The 21,671-nt window shown below is 37.4% G+C and overlaps 1 protein-coding gene across 3 annotated transcripts in view; it reads left to right on the top strand.

Moving 5' to 3' along the window:
* The window catches only part of LOC132144331 (protein CLEC16A-like), a 56,468-nt gene extending 37,970 nt beyond the window's left edge, over positions 1 to 18,498 (top strand). For 2 of the 3 annotated variants that reach the window (XM_059555119.1, XM_059555111.1), the window contains exons 19-23: positions 6,435 to 6,586; positions 8,020 to 8,224; positions 8,593 to 8,703; positions 10,353 to 10,478; positions 16,541 to 18,498. In XM_059555119.1, the coding sequence (XP_059411102.1) occupies positions 6,435 to 6,586; positions 8,020 to 8,224; positions 8,593 to 8,703; positions 10,353 to 10,478; positions 16,541 to 16,986 (1,040 nt within the window). In that variant the 3' untranslated portion in view covers positions 16,987 to 18,498. Of the gene's footprint in view, positions 1 to 6,434; positions 6,587 to 8,019; positions 8,225 to 8,592; positions 8,704 to 10,352; positions 10,479 to 12,948; positions 13,056 to 16,540 lie in introns of all 3 variants that reach the window. The other variant, XM_059555124.1, reaches the window with a different exon arrangement.
* The last annotated feature ends 3,173 nt before the right edge of the window (positions 18,499 to 21,671 follow it).

The following is a 21,671-nucleotide window of genomic DNA, read 5'->3' as shown; positions in this document are numbered from 1 at the left end:
CAACAGATTTTTCATTTTTGGCTGAACTCACAACAACAACAGAAAAATAATACATTTAAGAACAGATAAATGTTATTAATATACTTAGTATGTTTTATGTGTGCCAGAAAATAGATATTTTTTATTTTTTATTTAAATTGCCATAATACCTGGGTTTTGCAATTTTAATGCATTACCTGGATAATTACTGTAATGTAACTCATAATTAAATTACAGTTTTGATGTCAAAAATAAAACATGGCATATGATTTTCCAATGATTTTCACATGACAACAATGTTCAGTTAATCACAGAAAACCGATGTTTAGGCCTACAAGGATTAAAAGGGTCCTATTATATCCTTTTACAAAGTCTTGATTTAGTTTTTAGGGTGTACTAGAATTCATTTTCATCCTTGATTGTTCCTAAAACGTATAATTTTTCACACATTTTTTGTTATTGCAGCACCTCACTTCCCAGTCTGTCTCGAATGCGCTGGTTAGTTCCTGTTTCACTGAAACCCCTCCTTCCAAAATATGAAAAGTGCTCTGATTGGTTAGCTGGCTCAGTGCTTTGTGATTAAAGAATTGCTGAGAGCCTGTTCTGGAAAACTCATGCCCCTTACCATAACTGTGAATTTACATCTGCTCAGCTGTAAATAGTAACAATAGCATTGTTTTTATTATATTTTTTGTTTTTCAATTTTGCCAGACCAATTGAGTTTTTATTTTTTAGTCTGTGGTCTCTAGTGAACCTCTACCAGGCCTCGCCTGTTTTTTTGCATGTTCCGTGAGCAGAAGTTATTTAAATTACTTCATTTGTGACTTCACAATATCTGGAAGAAGCACACTATAGTCCAAACTTGTTGTAGTTGTAAGAGAATACCTCCCTATGTAGCTGACTTTGACCTTGCAGATCTTTTTTTTATATTTAAACGGCAACATTACACTTTAACTGAAGTGGAAAAAGTGAAAAAGCATAAAAGGACCACTTTATAATAGATGTACATGTCCAGTGAATGTAAGATTCAGTGACCTCACATCCCCCAATGTGACCCGATGGCGTTGTTGATAAGTCCTGGTTTTCTTAGCATTTATGCTCTCCCAGATCTGCTTTACAAAAATAGATTTTGGTTGCTTTTATGATTTTGGAGCTGAAATCTTACAAATCCTGCCTCGCTCATAACATCCTGCCTTATCATCAAGGACTACTACTCAGTTTCATGTGAATCTTTGCGATTACTTGATATCAAACATCTACAGCTGATTCACATAAACTGAGTTGTGTGCTAGCTCTTGTTTCTGTGGTATCAGATAAAGTGCAGTTAGATAAAGATGAAATTGCAGCCCTCGGTTGAGTTTTAATAGAAAAAGTAAAAAAAAAATATGTAGAATCGATTTATTTCTCATAAACTGCGACCATCTCCTTGGTTTTGAGTTCCGTGTTAAGACCTTCCTCGTTGTATCTCGCACTCAGTCGTGAAGTGTTTACCACACATGATGAAATCGCTCTCTAGTCGCCTATGCAGCTCTTTTATGCAATCTGTGGGTTTGCACTGTTAACCGATTCTCACTTCACCCCTGATGTGTTGCATAGAGGCCCTTGGTCTCAGCACCTTCAGCTCAGTTCTTGTGTCCAGGTGTCCTGGTTAACTCAGGTCGTCTCACTTTGACAGGTAAGAGGGGGTGTGTGCAAAGACAACTGACTCAGACCTTCCACTGTCGCTGAGGCCTTTGCTAGAGATGGTGCAGCTGTTGTGGGCAGCAGCCTTGAGCTCTTCCAGTATATCTAACGTCTAACAGTAAGGCTGCTTGAGAAGCACCTACAGCCTGGGTCAGAGAGTGGGCAGAACGAGCCCTGGAAGTGTGAGCAGGTGGGAGGAAGCTCAGATTTTGCTGCCAAAATCAACCCACTGCAGCTTCCTGTCTCACAGCCGGTTGTGCATGAAAGGGTTAATGCACAAGGCATGACATCGGCTGACTGTTTTCTCTCTGGGTTTGAACCGGTTTCATTTGTGAAGAGACATATTTAAGGTCAAGTCGATAAAGATTTAAGTCTGACATTAAACGTAGTTTTACAGGGTTGCATTACAAGTACAGTAGGGTTCAAATCAAAACTTTTACAAGTTGTTTGAACTGAAATGTGTTGGTAGTGTGTACACACAACCACCCCATTATGATAAAAAAAAAAGTATCAACTAAAATCTTTACCCCTTTCTAAAATCGAGCGGATCTCAGATGCCCGTCTTTGTGACATCACACAGACAGGCCCCTCCCACAACAGTTTGATTTACAGGAGCGTTTCAGCACAGACTGGGCTGGGTCTTACCTGCTCATCAGTCCACCATTGTTTCACTGCCGGAGCAGATGTAGATAAGAATGACTCCTAAGTGATCGAGGTTTTCTGTTGTTGGATGTAGTAATGAACATAGCAGTCATCATTTAATCCCAACATCTGAGCCGCTGAAGACACAGTAGATTACGTGTGTTTCTGAAAGGAATGTGCCCCCGATCTACATAAATATGTCTATTTTTGCACAAATCATTCGTGGTCCAGCTTCACCTACATAAGTATACGTTTTTTTTTTTGTTTTGTTTTTAATCTTTGCAAATCGCCTTTCCTTTCGCTTTAAGTTTCATGATAAATGCGGCTAAAGTAAACAATCTCTCTGAGAGCAGCTAGGAAGACAGGGGCGGGGTCAGCGGAGCTCATTAACATTTAAAGGAAAATGCTATAAAACGACTTGCTCTGAAAAGAGCTGTTTTTGACAGGGTAAAAAAAAAGGTGTTTTTTACACTACCATTGAGAAATTTTAACCAAACTATGTACTTTTTTTATGTACTCGTGGAAATGTGCATCTGATGACCCCTTTAAAAATCTAATTTAAATGTAAAATGAAAGAAAGTTTTTTGTTTTGATTTTAATTCCCAAAAATTCTGAACTAATCCAGTGAATCATTCAGATGAATTTTTGGACCATTTCTTTGCATTGAAATTTTCAAAATCCTAAAAATGTTATGACATAAGATTTATTCTTGCTGGATAAGATGATCATCAGATTTTATACAAATTTGTGGAGCTAATGGAGCTCAGATCCTACTGTAAATAAAGCAAAATAGGTAAAAAACTAATATTAAAATCTTAACTTGTCACACTAATTATTGTTCTGGTAATATAATTTATAATGAAAAAAGTATTAAGTATTAGGAGTATTAATAAAATACAATTTTCTCTAGTGATTTTAGACTTTTGGACCCCACTATATCTCTGCAAAGCATGTTAACATAAAATCATCTTGCACCATCATAATTTGTGACAACATTGGCCTTTTCTGTTCTTTTTTTATTGTGCATCCTGGAATGGGTCATCAGTAAATGGATGGAACAAGCTTCTCACTATCAAATGACGAGAGAGACAGATAGACAGACAGATCGACCTGAGAACCTGACGTGCCACTGATCTGTGTTATTTTTAGATGTGCAGGAAATGATGCATGCGCACAACACAGTAGACGCATCACAGTGCATTGTGTGAACTTTGTGTGAACATGAGTTCTTGCTGAATATTTTCCACGCTTTGCAGCTGTTGTTTTTTTTTTCAGAAGACATTAACTGAAACATTGAGCTGAGTTGCAACTACGTGTTCAAATGTATTTTGTGCACTTGTTTCCTTTTTTGCATGCATACACAAATGATGCACATGGCATGTGAACAGTTTCTGAGGAAGTTCTCAGAAAAAGTTTCTCACTTTAAACACTTAGTCACATGGTACTTTTGCATGTAACACCCCACCCCCACTTTGGTTGAGAGCTGAAATCTCTTCTGTTAATTGGGGTTTGTTAAAATAGACATGCACTTTACATTTTCTCATGAAATTACACAGGATGTAACTGTATATCGGTTTAGCTGGTGGTGTCTTATTCAGTTACTCATCCAGGGTTAGAGTGAGCGATTTGTCCTAAGTTATTGTTTAGTTGCTTCAGGATTCCTCATTGGAATATAAGGGAATTTTTGTTTTTTTGTTTAATGTTTTTCTGGCAACAGCTTCTTAAAGGGATAGTTCACACAAAAATGAATATTATGTCATCGTTTACTCATCTGTAAGTTTCTCGAAACCTGTATGAGGTTTGTTATTCTATTTTTAAAAGATATATTCCTAACCAAACAGTTGACTTGTAGCCATTGACCTCCATAATATTTTTGCCATGCAGTGGAAGTCAGTCTATTTTAACGACCATCAGCTGTTTGGTTACCAAACATTCTTCTAAACAATCTCCTCGTGCGTTAAACAGAGGAAAAAAAAGAAATTTGTACTGGTTTGGTGAGTTTTTTATTTTAATTATTATTTTCAATTATTCAATTCAAAAAACAAATTGATTATTCAGAGCAGTATACATATCAGCACTGGTCTTTCATACCTTAGATTTGGAAAAGACTCCAGAAATGGGCATGTAAATCTGGGGAAAAGTGAAGTGTAGAGCAGAGAAAACAACCAATAATACACAGGCTTACAACACTCATTGTACAGACACATGTATTTAAAATAGGAAGAATAAAGGCATAGTTACTTTTTGTTTACTTTTCTTTCGGTCTCTATCATTGTTTGCTGTTTATCACGATAATCTGTCTTGTCATAGCATTCATGATCAGACGTACCGCTGTATCAGTGCCTTTATTTGCGTGTATTTTATCTGAAGAAGAAATGATATGTGGGCATACATGGTGTTGGTGATATGAACATATCATACTTTCAGAGAATATGAAATATGTCTACAAAAAATTGAAAGACGTTTGCTCCGGTCCATATGTGTACTGCGATCCCCACAGAAAGATCCCCGCAGAAACTGCTCTCTCGTGCATGTTCCACGTGTTGTTACATATTAAATATTGTTATGGTTATGTTTACAGAGGTTTGATGTTTAATGAGATTTGAATTTTCTGCTGTAAGATAACCTCATGCATAATACAGTGCTGGGATTGGGTCAGAAGAGTTCATTCTCATGAATAATACTGAGAAAAGCTCGGAAAACTGAAGACAGAGCAGTTTCTTCGGCCAGAGCTGCCAATCACCACTCCAAATGAATACATATACATCATTTTTTTGTTATGTTGGTTCAACTTTGCTTTTTGAACCAGAAGAAATTAAAAATGATACGCATAATCACTTTTTCCTTAAAAATAGACTTAACGAGTGCTATTGTTGTTTTTGCTGATGTGCACACTGTATATGTTAACATCTCCAAAAAATCTGTTTTAGGGTTTCATGACCCTTTAACTATTGCTTTGTGATGCTGATTGCAAAACAGGTTCTTCAGAGAAGATTCCTTCTCCTAAATTGATCAAACTGGTTCACCAGTATGAATGATTCATTACATTCATTGGAATGAAGTCACCCAGCTTCTACATAAACCCACTGCCATTTATAGACACCAAAGTGGAGACTCTTTGTTCTGTTTCCTTTTTTTTAAATACAACTTCTTCATGAATCAACCAACACAACCACATGTAACCACCATGAAGTGTCTCCCGATTGCCCTTAGGATAGGAGATTCCACAGAGCTGAGGTGTATTATGGTATTTGTGGCTTTAAAAATGGCGTGCTTCTGTGCCTCAGCTGTCTGCTTAACTAGTCAGACGGTGTGTATTCTTTGGTGTAAGAGCAGGTCATTTTCCACAGAGGCAACACAATTCTCTGTCATCACTGTCGGCTGCGAGTTAAAAGGAAGAGCAGTGCTTGCTCTTTCAGTTCTGAAGTAATTCCTCAACCCATCAGTTTGACTTCTTAGGAAGTTCAGAGAGAAACTGGTACAAAGTCATAGTACCTCAGTTGTGACGATGCTGTTTCTGTTATTAGTGTAGTTTGTCTACCTGAAACCAACTTCAAACGTTCATGACCTGCCTCTCTTGTTTACCCCTCCCCTTCTTCCCCCACCCCCCTCTCCACCCACCTGCGAGTAGCTGCGATGTACTGAGCAGGTCATGACTCACTGGAGTGTTTTGAAAACTCCCGCACGTCTGAGTACAATCTGATTTCATGCCAGTTTAACACTCACTCAGTTACTGAGTCTTTCTTTAATGTGATTGAATTCACCCTGCACTGACATTTTCTCAACACTTTATAATAGGAAGTGCATGAGTATATTTAGTTGTGCAAGGCCTACGGTTTCTTTGGAAATGGATTAGGTGGTTGAATTGAAATTTGAATGCTACATTTCCTGACGCGTCTGATCAGAGGCTACTAATGCAATGTAGTAATGTCGAAATCCTAATGCAATGGTCAGATCTGGACTTGCACGTTTGTACAAATTTTTCACTTTGGTTTTAGTTGTTACACAGTGTTCCCACCCACAGTCAAAAACTTAGACCTTTATGGCTTGTTTTTTACTGATTTGTATAAGTTTGTGGAAGGACCCTTGGAATTAACTATCAATTATTCAATGTTATTCTTCCCTTGTAGATAACAGTGATCTTATTGCTTGCATGGTGGTGAGTAAAGACGGGGTTCAAGCTCAGCGCTTCCTGGCCGTGGATGTTTACCAGATGAGTCTTGTGGAGCCGGATTCAAAACGTCTCGGCTGGGGTGTTGTAAAGTTTGCTGGCCTTCTACAGGTCTGCTTCATTCCCACTCCTACACTGCAAACATAACACTCAAAAAAAAAAAAGTGCACTTTGGTCACATTCTTGACTCTGATCTTCAGTTCAAAAGTGAAGTCCTCTGTCAGATTTTAAAGTTAATGCATGTAACAAAGGAGAGTATTTAAAGGCTTCGGCCAAGCGAGCAAAAACATGCTTTATATCAGACCTGTACAGCGCACAAAAAAACAAAAAATAAAAAAGGGTAATTTTTAACATTTATATGCTATTAATATTTTATTTGACCCTTGATGTAACAAAATGATACATATTTTAATTTACCGGAGACAACATTTATACAGTGAAAGAAAACAGTTCACTTCTTTATAATAATATAATCAAATTAAATGTATTTCAGTAATATGAAAAAAATGAAGCAGTTATTGTGCATTAATTCCCTAATGTCAGTTATTTATTAGGCGTATTATATATATATATATATATATATATATATATATATATATATATATATATATATATATATATATGATATAATAAAAAAAATTGAGTAAGCATTTTACAAAATTAATTAACATGAATTTTTACTTTTATCTTAACATCTTGACATCCCTATGCACACTACTGCACCAGTTTAAAACTGTAAATGTCTTGAGTTTTGTTACTGTTCTGCAGCCATCAGCTGCTATTTCCACCACTTCTCTTCTTTCAAACATGATGTTTTATTTCACGTCATATGTTTGGATGCTCTCGTGTCGTGCCCTTGTATTTCGTCTGCAGCAATTAAAGTAATAGATTTCCACATCTGGCACACAGCATCCTCTTTCCATGAAACCTGTATACTACCTTTACCAGTTCTAATTCTAGAGCAGAACCAATTCTAAAGCGGTTTGCCTGAGCATTGCGATTATTTCACGTTTACTAGAATTTCAATCAAGTGGCGTTCCAAACTAATTTCTGTGTGTGTCCTGTGCATGGCATATTATTTCTTCTGTGTGGCTGCGTACGAGGGAACATTGCTTACTAATGTGTTGCTTCAAAACCCTCTTTAAGCATCCTGCTAACTTAAGATTCATGAGCAAACCTAATAAGAAACTAAAATTATCACATGGGAATGCTTTTGCCAACATATTTGCAGAAAATGAATCCTAGTTAGGCATTTTACAAATCTTTCTCTTTAGCCAAACTTGGACTTTAGTGATTCCTTTCAGCTACTTGTCAGAGCAACAATTAAATCGTTAGGTGCAGCTATTTGATGACACAAGTAATTATTATTATGGGGACTGATTTCTCAGAAGACATTTCCATAAAGACACTGGACGTGTTATAGGAAAGAATAAAAAAGAAAACAAAATGAATTCTTAAAAAAAGAAACAAATTATTTTCAAACAAATTGTTCCACTTAACATCTGAGAAACCGGCAGAGTTTAATTGAATGCTTATGTTCACAGGACATGCAGGTTTCAGGTGTAGAAGATGACAGCAGGGCCCTGAACATCATCATACACAAGCCCACGTCTAACCCTCACGCCAAGCCGGTGCCCATCCTGCAGGCTAATTTCATTTTTGCAGACCATATTCGCTGCATTATCGCCAAACAGCGACTAGCCAAGGGCCGCATCCAGGCCAGACGCATGAAAATGCAGCGGATAGCAGGTCAGGTCTTGACGGCTTACCAGTTGTAAATTGCCTTGAACCCAGTGTTTTTACAGCAGCTTGAATCTTCTGTTTATAAATGATACTTTCTCAGACCTCCCAGCTGTTGTGCAACATTCAGGGTTCGGTTGAGTTGAACTTTAGTTATACTTTAACCTACCAGCATTTTGAATGGATCCCAGGTGCCATAAATGTCATTGTACTGATTCCCAGTCACATGGAATTTCCCTCTAGCTTGGATTGGTATCCTGCTACGATTTAGTGTTAATGTGTAGCAGGACAAATTTATTCATATTTCTGTCAGACTTTATTTTTGCTCATGTTATCTTTTGTTTTTTTCCCTTCTTCCATAAATATTCATCCTGCAGCTCTATTGGACCTCCCTGTTCAGCCTTGCACAGAGGTGCTGGGCTTCAGCCAACCATCTGTTGCTTCATCTCTGCCTTTTCGCTTCTATGACCAGTCCAGGCGCGTTCCAGGTAGATGTGTGAACGATTAAGGGATTAAAGGGATACTACACCCCAAAATAAAAGTTTTGTCATTAATCACCTATCCCCATGTCATTCCAATCCCATAAATGCTTTGTTTATCATCGGAACACAATTTTAGATATTTTGGATGAAAACCGGGAGGCTTGAGACTGTCCCATAGACTGCCAAGTAAAATAACACTCTCAAGGTCCAAAAAAAGTATGATAGACATCGTCAAAATAGTCCATCTGCCAACAGTGGTTCAGCTGTAACATTATGAAGCAAAGTTTGGAACGACATGGTGACACTGAAGACTAGAGTAATGGCTGATAAAAATCAGCTTTGCATCACATGAATAAATTACATTTTTTAAATATATTAACCCCTAACTTTTTAACAATATTTTATTTTATAATTGTACACTTTTATTGAAAGTGCCATTTTAGAGCAAGCTGCTGCATACTTTCTTATGGATGATTTGGTGGTAGATGAGTTCTGTGTCTTCTTGTAAGATTTCTGTTTGAAAGGAAAGTGCTCACAACATTAGAGGTTCCTGTTTCTGTTGCAGTAGAAGATATATTTAATAAATGTTGTGAAACATTTACCTCTTTTGAATATTTTTTTTGTCTTTCTGAAAGGGACTTGCTCACTCACTTCTCTCTCTCTGTGGAGATTTGCACAGAAATTTGACTTATTCTTAACTATTGCACATCCTAATTTGGTTTCCCCCAGCATTTCTCTAGTGCTCTTCTAAGTTACGGTTCTGTTTTGCCTGGAACAGGTTTCTAGGTAATGCTTCCTCTGTACCAGCTGCGATTCTGAGCAGTCATGGTGTTCAACCCATATTTAGACTTTTGGTTCCAGACAAGTGGGTCATTTACAAAGTAATGTGGTTTAATGTGCATGTAAGTGTGATGACTTTATATGTATATATATATATATATATATATACATGTGCGTGTGTGTGTGTCTACATATAGTACACACTATGTGCATATATATGTATACATCTAGCCACCTAAACCACTGCTTAGCCAAATACAGCAAAATCTATAAAGAAAAAATAATAAGTAAAAAACATCCTCCAAATCTCTCAATATTTACAGAATGTAGTCAAAACATTCTGATTTCGGTAGGATTGTGGTGGTTCTTAATTTCACAAAAGTGAGTTCTCAGTATAGGGAAATGGATGACTAATAGCTGTCTCTCAGTCCCTTTTGATGACGTGTTGATGGTTCAGGTAAAAGAGATTGTGGTTCCCAGAACTCTTGGTTGGATGCCAGGTGCTTTGAAAACCCTGATCTGTTTATTGCTTGCCATTGGATCACATTACCAAGTCGTTTGGTAATTAAGATTATTTGTACCAAAATTGTACCAAAATGTAGGAATGCAATCAATTAGTGTTTCAATAATCTGCAAGTAAGGGTGTGTATTTGTGAGGGTATATCTTTATTTTTATTATTTTCTAAGTGGATGGAGACCGGTCATTATTTATTAGAGAGGACTAATGGTCAGACTGGAATCTTCACTTTAAGCCGTTGTTCCAGCTTGTTTTTGTTAGCAATTAAGTTTGATCCAGAAAGTATACCAGGACTTTCAGTGATACCAGGTTTGTCAGTGTTTAAGTGATTTGCATGTGCCGTGTGTTTGCTTTCCAGGTTTTGCAGTTGCTCACGTTGCTCAGCACAACCCCCCCTCACCCCCTTCCAGTGGCCCCACCGGCCCCGCTGACTCTGTCACAGCCAGCAGCGCATCCACACACACAGTCACACAGAATCAAACAGGTAACAAACACACACACATATACAACTCTCTCTTCTACATTTGCTGAACCAACCCTACCTTTCTACCAACTGAAACACCAAAAGTCTTTAAACGCGCTGGCAGAAAAACACCCTCTTTGCAAAGATGCAGATTGCGCAATCCTTTTTTTTTTTTTAATTTCTCACAGTAGATCAGACTATCCAGGGATATCTAGGGTCCAAGATTAATTCGTTTCCCACACTCGTCAATGACGTGAGATGTTTTACTCATTTTCTTCAATGAGAATTGTCTTTGCTGCCCATGAAAACAATTTTTTGTCATTTCACTTTGTATATTTGCAGCAAACAGTGCAGGTCATCTGTTTTTTTACGCATTTCAACAGATCTGGAATCAGACCAGACGTTTTATTAATTATTGCATTGTGATTTACATTTATATGGCAGATGCTATTATCTGGAGCGACCTACATTGCATTCAAGGTACACATTTTAGCAGTTCATGCATTCCCTGGGAATCGAACCCCTGACTTTAGTATCGCTAGCGCATGCTTCACTGTTCGTTTTTTATTAAATCTTCTAAGCCAATTTGTACTTTCATTTAGCGCTTGGCAAGGGTTAATTTTGGATCCTGCCAATATCACAGTCCCACTTTTACAGTGTCAATTTTATTGTTGCGGTCATATAAATGTAGATTACGAACTGCTGCTGCAGTATTACAGCTGTAGCACATGATTATACATAGATTAAAGACCAGTACACACTAGGGATGATAACTATTCCAATAACTATGAATATAACATTTTAACAATCCTTCTAATTCTAGAGAAAGGGGAAGTCGACTCCACAGCTATAACAGTAATGATACAGAGAAACAATATAGTTGGAATTACTTTCAGAATGCTTTTTTTACAGCTGAGCAATAAACTTTTTTTTTTTTAAAAAGGAAGCTAATCAGAGTTGACTTACTTTTAAAGCAGCAGATAACGTGACTGCAGCGTTTGCTTCACATGATGTTAATGTTGTTTCTAGACACCACTTGTGTTAAGACCATGCTCAAAGCCTCACAGCCCATACACTCTAGTTCTTTTTAATCTTCAAGTGCATGTAAACATGGTTGAATGTGTCATTTCATGTTGGCATTGGCCTTTTGAGCACTTGTCAGGCAGCCAGTTTCACCGAATTTAGCAAGACACAAATTCCTTGGTAAGCTGTGGTCAAGTAGTTGTTTAAATGGAAGACTATTTTATGACTACCAGCTAAATATTCCTCCAAAAGGCCTCTTAAGAATTGGGTAGAACAAGAACCCCTGAGGGACTTTGTTCATGTCTAAAGGTCTGTAAAGCCTATGGCTGCTCTATGTATCTCTGCCTACTACACTGCATCTGTTAGCAGTGATCAGTGGTGGTCAGGTGTGGTTTTGGAAAAACCTGAAAGCTCAAGAAGTCTTCACACCACAAGAGCCCAGGAACCAATCTGATGAATGATTCTCTGAATAGAGCAGTGGAGTCTTGTGGCCTCTGTGAAGTCTCCTACAGATTTCTGTTTTGTGGCGGGGGCGTTTAACTAATACGGTCATGGGCTTTTTTTTTGTTTCTTTCATTATGTATCTCAGTTCCTTCTAATCTCTGAATCACTATGATGATCTGTTTTGAAATACAGTGACCTTTTGGGGTTGTCTGAGGTGACACGGTCCATATAATTTAATAATCTCTTAAAGTTTTTTTTTTTTTTTCAAAGAGTCTTCTGAAGTGACTCAAGTTGTTTGAATGAGAGCAGTCACAAATACCCGAGTGCAGCAGTGTGAGTTGACCACATTGATTCATTAGTCAATGCCTCGTGGGGTGGCACATCTTTGTAGATTAGTTTTTAGAAACAGCAGCGGTAGTAGCAGATTGTTTTGAAGGTGTGGATTTGTGGTGAGACGTCCATTTCTCCCTCTCTGTCATAATAGTGGTTGCATGTATTCAACCAGCATAGTATTAAAGTCAACAGGAAATCCATCTGACCCTGTTTATCTTCTAAAGCACGTTACTAGTCTCATAAAGTGCTACAGTAGGGTTCCAGTAGTAAAAACGTATAAGCCGTAAAACGTATACAATCAAAATAATAAACATACTCCGCCTCTCAAATGTCTTGTCCCTCCTTGCTTTATGTCCCATTACTGAAGTAAAACAGGTTGAGGGAATAGGAGGAATAAGATCAAGACATTTTGCAGTCTAGAGTCGAACCCAGATCACTGGCATAAGCATCAGTGCTCAACATGCCGGTTAGATAGCCAGTGCACTTCAGTCAACTGTTGTGATTAAATCAAGCCGACGCCATAATCCTGCTTTGTTATTTTTCTGTGTAGATATAAAATAGTGTGCTTTGCATGTTAAGCTAATTGATAATATCCCTTGGCTGTAGGTTTTGCTTAATGTATGCTTCAGATTAGATGATTAATGCATTTGTGTCAGTAGGATGGGTTCTGATCTGTCCCTCTGTTCTCTAGTCTCTCTAGTCATGTCGGGCAGGGAAGGCCGAAGGTGCGTGTTTTCTCTGTCAGAGGATGACAGGCACGGTGGAGAGTGGGTTTAGAGTTCCATGCACATGAAACAGGCATGTCTGTGTGAAGTTTTTACATAGATTGACTATGCAGAGTGGTAGTTTCCAGGGACTTGCATTGTGCTACTAAAACTAAAGGTGTGTGTGTGTTTGTGTGTGTGTGTGTGTGTGTGTGTGTGTGCGCACTTGGTAAACCTAATTTAATCCAACTGCTCAGGAAATGTTTGAGTTTAGTTGATAATCAAAAATAGCTGATCTTGTTACGTCTGTATGAGTCAAAGTGTTGCAGCTGAAGAGCAATACAATTTGAAAAACGTAAGCTTTGAAATGCATTTATCTGAAGTGACTAGTGAAGTGATGAGTGTTAATAAATAAATACATCATTGTAGAAACTATGAAACCTCACTCTAAAAGTGCATGGTATTAGCAAGAGTGGCTTAGCTGATAAAATCCAAAGGCTCTGTGAAATAATGCCACCCCAAAGTGAGAAAGCGCTGTATTCAGTTTTTCTGCTTCACCCTTTTTTATCTTCAAGCTATCACTTCCATGGCTCTCTGCCATTCCGGTTCGTCCATGTACATTCATACTCGTATTCTTGGCAGAGAGCTTCTTAATAGAGAGACCTTTCACACATCTGACTCACTGTCTCACATGTCTGGTGCCCCTCCCACTTCCCTCCTAGGCTTACTTCAGCATTATAGCATGAAATCAGTTATCTACACACCTCACATTATTATCTACACACCTCACATTGTCAGTTACTACCGTATCTATAATCTTACCTTTGTTTAATTTATTGTTTGACAGCAACATTTTCTATATGAATGTCTTTCTATCAGTCTAGCCATCTGCCTGTCTTATCTGTCTAACTATCTATATGTATCTAGTAGTGCTGGGCAATATACTTATTCAAACAGTAAACCAATTGAATTACATGGTATGAATAAAAAAAAAAAACTGTCATATCAGTAAAGTGGCTATGCAACATAGATAGCGTCATGAATTGAGAGGAGATGCCTGTTAACACTTTTGACTAGGGGTGTAATGGTACACAAACACGACTGTTCAATACTTACCTTGGTTTTGACATCATGGTTTGATATGGTTTCCGTACAGCTGGAGGAAAAAAATACTACATATATAATTTTTTTTTTTAGTTAATCAATGTTTACTGAACAAATGTATCTTTCTTTAAATTCAAATAGAATACTTTTTTAAATCTACGTCATAAAATACAAAAATCTATAAAAATCTACCTCTGCTGTAAACTATAGGGAGCCCTTTTACATTAGGCCTTCTATAAGGTTACAGTTAACAACCAAGCCCAAACTTAAATTTAATTACTGTTTATTTTTACCTACAATAATCAAGACTCAAATTAAAAAAAAAAAGTATGCAAACATATTAATCGCACACAATGTGGTTTTTAAATTAACTTCTAAATTCTAAAATTTCTATTTGTTGTTGAAATAGCCTATAATCATTTACACAGTGACTGTCATAACTTGTTTCATGAATTATTTATTTAAATATAGCTTACATTAAATAGTTAAGACAGCACTAACCGGTAAAGTAAAATGAATAGATAATGAGTATATAAAGTGTATATATCGCAAAATGCTCTTCTTTAATCTGAATTTTTCTGGTGAACTGATGAGCTGTGGACACTGATGATTTGCCTGAGGTAATGAAATGCTACAGAACATTTTGTTTACAAGCAGTTTTAATCTCATCTTTTCGCGAGTGAAACACTGTGCGATTACATGAGGAATGAGATGTTATTTCATGTTTATTTTATATTAAAGGCAGTATAAAAGAGGAAGAGATGATCGCACTCACTCGCGCGCCATGCTGCTGTCAGAGGCTTTTACACTGCGATCTGTCACACTACATCAAAGAGCACCAAAACGGCATTTGTCTGAATTTCATGAAAAAAAATTTTAATGATTTGTTTGGTAGATGTACGTACCAAACCTAAAGACCCGTACCGAAAGTTATATGTAATTATGTGTACGGTTACACCCCTATTTCTGACTAATGGTTAGAGAACTATTAATAAAACATAACTAATTCTTTAACTGGGCAAATAAACCAACTGTAAACAGCCAATAACAGAAGCCAGAGACCCTAAAGACGAAAGCAAAGAGGAGAAAATACTGCATCAGCCACTGCAAGTTTGCACATGATGCACAAAATATTGGAAGAAAATAATTAAATTGGAAACTGATTTCAGAAACGTTTAGATGGGGTTTACCGCCATATAATGCATATTAATGTTTTTGTTTACAGCAGTAACCAAGGAAACGTTCTATTGCTGCTGTTCCATAAGCACCACCTGCTTTCAGAGAAAGAATTTGAGTTTAATGCAGCCCGCCTGCTGTTTCTGTTTCATGCAGATGTTTTAGTTAGCATCATTTCACAAAGCTAAGGTCAGACCATTCTCGTTTTGCTTTAAAGTGCTCCTATCATGGGTAATGAAAGTTTAATATATTGGTTTTGGGGGTACCCAACAACAGGTTGCCATGCATGCAAGGTCAAAAAACACTTTCATTGTCTTATAGTATGCATTTATTTTTTACCTTGCTCAATGACTCCCAAACGACACACTCAATGATTCATTTTCCCAAACCCCGAAATCGGGGCTAAATCGGGCTAAAACTCCTGTAGTTTGAGCCAGGCTTACACACTGCATGAAAGGTAATTATCAAAAATCCATAATAGGGGCACTTTAAATTTTGAAATGATACAATCTAATTTACATTAAAAACTGCTCATACTATCTAGCTTTTTCTTCCGGTAAGAGGGGATTTGGCCATTTGTTAATAAGTCCATGGGTCTAGCTTCCTGTCTCATCTGCGTCCATTTTTAGCTTTTCAAAAACGGCCCATTATGCTGCTTTATATTAAATATAGGTGTGTATTACCATACTATTTTAATGCATTATCTTGAATATAAACACACTATTTGTAGTGCAAACAGTTTTACCACTTAATGCACATTGTTATTCTTCTTGTTACATCCCTATAGCGACTAATGAACCGGAAGTTTCACCCATAGGCTTACTTCCGCGTTGATGAAAAAGGTTGATAGTACAGAATGTTTGTTTGGATTGTGATTAAAATGCAGTATTTCTGCAACCATTTCATGCAATCTGATTCATATAAAGGCTTAGTCAGGAAAAAAAAAAAAAAAACATGCTAAACCATGAAACCACCAGAATCCGAAAAAAACGGGATACAGATTTTTGGTCAAACTGCCCAGCACTAGTATCTAGCCATCTATCAATCCACCCTATCCGTCTGCCAAACATCTCTGCAAAACTACTAAACTCTCAGATTTATCGCATACATTTGTCTATGTATCACAAGCACACACATATGTAACAAAGCTGACATTCTCTTCCTCGGCACTGCATGCAGTTCTCCCATTGTCTGGTTCGTATGTTCAGTATGAATTGTCATTTTTGCACATGTGAAATTCCCACCCCCTTCTCCATAAGTCATGTGCAGAACTCACTGGCCCTGCTCTCCCTGTTTCAGGACTCGCCCTGGCGCCTAGCCTCACCCCTGCACCTCAACCCACCATCTCCCTCCTGTCTAACGATGATGCCGAAACGCTGAGCGTGGACTCACTGACCCTGCTGCCCCCCGCCGACCCGCCTCGCCTGCGCTCCTTCAGCACCCAGTCCTCCATCCAGGATGACGCCTCTGCAGATGGAGAAGAGACGGCGGTTGCCTGCCGAAAGGAAGACGACGACACGGGAGCAAGGGATGCACAGGCTCAAGACGACAGGAAGGACATTTCAATCATTCCAGAGGAAGATGAGCCATCTCCTGAGTCTGGGCCATTGCTTAGTGCAGAAACTGAGGATTTGATGCAGATACAGAGGGAGGAACCTGTGACTCAGCCCGAGACGGACACAATAGGCGTCACGGCCGACCAAGAGGACAATCCAGACCTGGAGGAGGAAACCGCGATAGACTGATACATCTAAACTAAAATCTACCAAGAAAATTAGGGCCAGGTTACTAAAGCAAGAACCCATGTTAATGTTGATTACTCAATGTGAGCATGATCGATTCTGGTTTTGCGCAAGCTACTTAAGCTAGTCAGCACATGCTTTCAGCTTTAGTGATTCAGGCCCTCAGTTGTGTCCATGTCTATTTGCAAACTGTGTCAACACAGAAGTTACCGGTACTTCTCCTTATATCAAGATCATGATGCATTTCATAGGAAAACGGCACACTTACAACAATAACATAATAGTTTGTCAGGAGTGAGTGCTGCTTAAAGCACAGTCTTTTTTTTGTCGTACGTGAGTTGATCCAGCTGTTTCTCTGCATGTGCGACTGTTTTGTGATTTGTGTGCGACTGTTGGACTGTGCGCGAGAATGGTTTTATGATACCGAGCAGATGGAGAGGAGGAGAGGGCGTTTGTATAAATCTGTATCTGAGTTGGTCAGTGGGGAAAGCCCGCTTGATTTTACCAGTCTTAACACTGAGGAATGTACAAAGACTTCTGGGCCTATCCAGCGGTGCTCTTTTCTGATGGTATATTTAGTTTGGGCTGAACATTCGTTTTCACTTCAGCGTTTTGAAAAAAGCCCTTTTGTGTCATCCTTTGGCGATTGTAAGGAACGGATATGAATTGAACTAACCCGTTTTAATTTGTCGCTGCATTTAAGATCATACAACCCATGAACTCTTGCACCATCCAGCCTTTTTGTACAAAAACCGCTGATTCACTTATATCAGTCACGTTATTTCATCAGGTGAACAAACCTGATGTCACAGAGTTTCATTCCTAAGCGATTATGTCACTGCCGTACCTGCATGCATTTGTTTTCTTTTTTAAAACTATTTGAAATCTGGAAGAATTAATTCATGTAGTTACTTCTTTAGGTACCACTAAAGTGGTCTCTTCCCTTTTCAAAGCTGAGGCAACTTATCTGTATTTTTAGGTGCGTTTAAAGGTTCTTTAACACTTGATATTCTAGAGGTCATCAAGAGCTTGTGCTGGACACACGTAATCAAAGCTGGGTGTGATGTATTTGTGGTTTAATTTTTACTTTGGTGTGCAATAACAGTAATTGAAAACTCATTTATTTCACTTACAGATTGAAGTAGATGGACTACCGTCAGTAATGGACTGAAGTGGAAAATTAATTTTCGGTTTATAGACTGCAGCACATAGAAGGGATCCACACACTCTTGCGGTGTGGCACAGATGCAAATGTGTGGCAACCGTGACTGGGCGCTTTTCTTTCCAAAGAAAGCACTCCTATTTAAGCTTTATCGGCGCAGAGATTGTAAAGTATTACCTTTAAAGCAATACGATTAATTCTTCGTATATATCAGTATTTTGAGGTTCAATTCATTGTGGAGAAGGGGGGCATCATAGTTTGTACACAGTGTCAAGATTTGTTTTGATCTAATGTTCTAATTAATTTACCAACTGGAGCTATCAAAGTCATGCAATAAATTATTCTGATGTAAATTTTGGTCGTCGTTTTTTTTTTAACCATTTATAATGAAGTGTCATCTCGTAAAGCATTGTTCTGCTTTAAAATCTTTCCTCTCACAAGGTTTATTTGTAGATCAAAATACATCTGCAAAAGTTTCCTGTTCTTGTGAAATATCAACAAGTCTATTTAATTCCCGATAGTCATCGTTTCCTAGAATAGGTGGGTTTCTCAGTGTTTGGGTCTCTTGATGATTAAGGGGAACTCTGGCAGAGTCCAGTTCTGCTTCTTGTGATTGGTTAAAACCTTTTTTCAATTAAAAACAAATTATATATTAGCAGTTTTGTAACTAACACGTGCATATATTATTACTGTGATGAAAAAGCCGCATTCCTGTGGGTGGGGACATCGCAAATATAAAAATTACATTTTTGAGGTTATTTTCCTACTTACTGTGTAAAGTAGGCTGCTTATTCAGATGTTATTTCTCTTAGTCAATTTTTCATACATTCTAAACACACCCGTAATATTTTTAAGTGCTTATCCAAACACCAGTTATGGATCTGTTAGATACTGAGAAAAAAAAAGGGATTTCTATACTAATAAAAGTATAATTTTACCAATGGCTAAATGGGAAAACTGGCTTCTGGAAAGAAATCTGTGGTAATATGTTTTCTGTGACTAGCAATACAAACCTACAACTAATACAGCACAAGATACATCACAGGACTCACATCACTCAAAGGATTTTTTTTTTAAATGGGTCTAAGCGACAGATATTTGCTCACAATGCACACTGGGTAGCACCGATGACTATTTGCATGCCACATGGACTTGCCAACCTGTTCATTCATTTTGGATATCAGCGACCGTTAAACTTTCTATCATTATGGGCTGTAGGATTCTTCTGTCTCCATCTCTTTGTTTACTGGGTAAAACCACAGAAATTGATAATCATCTGATTAAATATAAAAATACCCTCTTCATCTCTCTGGAACTGGTCTAAACTGGAAATAAAAAAAATAAAAATAAAAAAAGGTATACATATCAACCACTGGACTAACCTTCTTATAGAATATATATTCATTAGAAAAAAATAACACACACAAATAAGAAAAATATATTTACGGACATCTGGAAAGAATTTCTGACTTATTTCAATATACATCAGAATCCTGGCACCGGACCCACGCACTCTCCCAACAACAATTTACAAACATATAGTTAGAAAAGATGAATAATATATAGATCTAGGAGCAGATATAGAAATAATTTGTATCTATGTGTACGTGTTTAAGCATTTCTATATGCACTAATGTATACGTATATGTTTAGGCATGTCTACTTGTACCGATGTATTCTATTGACATAATGTATACTTTTATTATTATATATTTTATTTGTACTATTATAATACTACCCCTGAATATATTAATATGCCTCCCCTTTCATTTGTTCACTTTCTTATTTATTAATTCATTCTTTCATTTATTCATTCATTCTCAATTTCTTTTCTTTCTTTATTATTAATATTATTTTCTTCTTTTATTTGATTGTTATTATTATTTGTGCAAATGTGGGGGGATACAAGGTTCGACCACATCACTAGTGCTCCTTTGTAGGAGTGAACATGTCGAAATAGATTAAATGCGCATGCAACTGGATTCACTCCTAAATAAACTGATTCCCCCCTCAGGGCTTGGGAAAGGTTTTGAAGGAGACTGGGTAGTAAACCTTTAGTCAAACTCTTTTTCTTTCAATTCACTATCAGTGAATCGCTTTCAGTGAAAAATTTAGGCTGTGATGTCAGTCTCAAGTATGTCGGTTTTGATAAAAGCATCTGTTAAATGAAGAAATGCGACCTTTATCTTCAGTGTGGTTGTTCTGGATGGTAGAAACAGGTTGATGCGAAGCTTATTAAAAGTGACCATAAATGGATGCATGCAGAGAGTCTCATGAGAGACTCAGTGGCATTTTCTCTAGAGGTCTTGTTCCTGGAGCCCGTGCTGATAGTGTCTCATGCTTTCTGCTGAAAGATGCATCACAAGGGTGTTATTTCTGAAGAACACACACACTAGCTTGTGGTTTGCATTATACGGCATTTACCTGAGAACAGCCATATGACTTGCCACAATACAGCGCCCTGTATTTCACTGTAAATAGATGGTGAGATTGCTGCAGGCGCTATGTTTAAGTCTTTAAAATGATTTTCCTTGATGAGCTGTATACTGGAATATTTTAATTTTAAATACTGCATTTGAATGTTGCATGAAATAATGAAGCATGTACATTTGGTTGAAATTGCCTCAAATGGATTTTTTTTTTAATTTGCTTTCTTTTTCTGCCAAAATCAGGTGAAATAGGTGTTATTGGGCCCCCGTTAGTACCTCTACAGAGGCCATAGGGGGCCACAAACCCCATAGGGACCTTATGTGTGAACTACTAAATTTTTTTTTTTTTTGACTAATACTCAAACCATCTAAAACCCACCTGTTTATTTATGGAAAAGGGGTTGAGGAGATGACAGAATGGTGGTCTTTGTGTTCGGTTCGCATGAAGCGCATTTATCTTTGTGAATCAGTAAATTTGAAGTCCTGCCCACATGTTCTCAGTGGAGGCCATGGGGACCTTCTACCTTGATGTGGGATGGCAAGAGATGAGTGTTGTCATAGTAACCATTATGTGGGTAGCCCTATCACTTGCTTCCTGGAATATAGCTTTGTGGTCTGAAACATTTTTCATTTTACAAAAACCACTCCCAGGGGGCTTCAGCATCAGAACTATGATTAGATTTTAAAATGTACAGTTTGGTCACGGCTAATAATTTTCCAGACCAACATCTAGTTAGTCAACAAGTTAGCTACTTTTCATTTAGAAATCAGTTCAGTCAAAGAAAATTTTGATTTTCTCAAAAATGTATTATTTACCACAAATGGTTAGTTTGTTTTGTTTTTTCCCCATTTTCTTTAAAAACCTGTATTATTTGTAACTTATTTTCAAAAAAAGTTCATTTCCACAAATATTAACTTTTTATTTTATGTACAAATACTGCATTTTTTGTCACAAATATTATATATATATATATACTGTATGTTTCCATGCCACATATACAGTATACCTTTTTTATTATTACCAACAGACTCTAAAAACTCTTCTTTTTTATTATTATTATCCACAAATGTAAACTCTTTTTACAATGTATAAGCTA

This window comes from Carassius carassius, chromosome 1 (assembly GCF_963082965.1).
Source record: "Carassius carassius chromosome 1, fCarCar2.1, whole genome shotgun sequence".
Lineage (NCBI taxonomy): Eukaryota > Metazoa > Chordata > Actinopteri > Cypriniformes > Cyprinidae > Carassius > Carassius carassius.
Note: the sequence above shows the minus strand (reverse complement) of the source record. Positions and strands in the feature narration are given on the sequence as shown.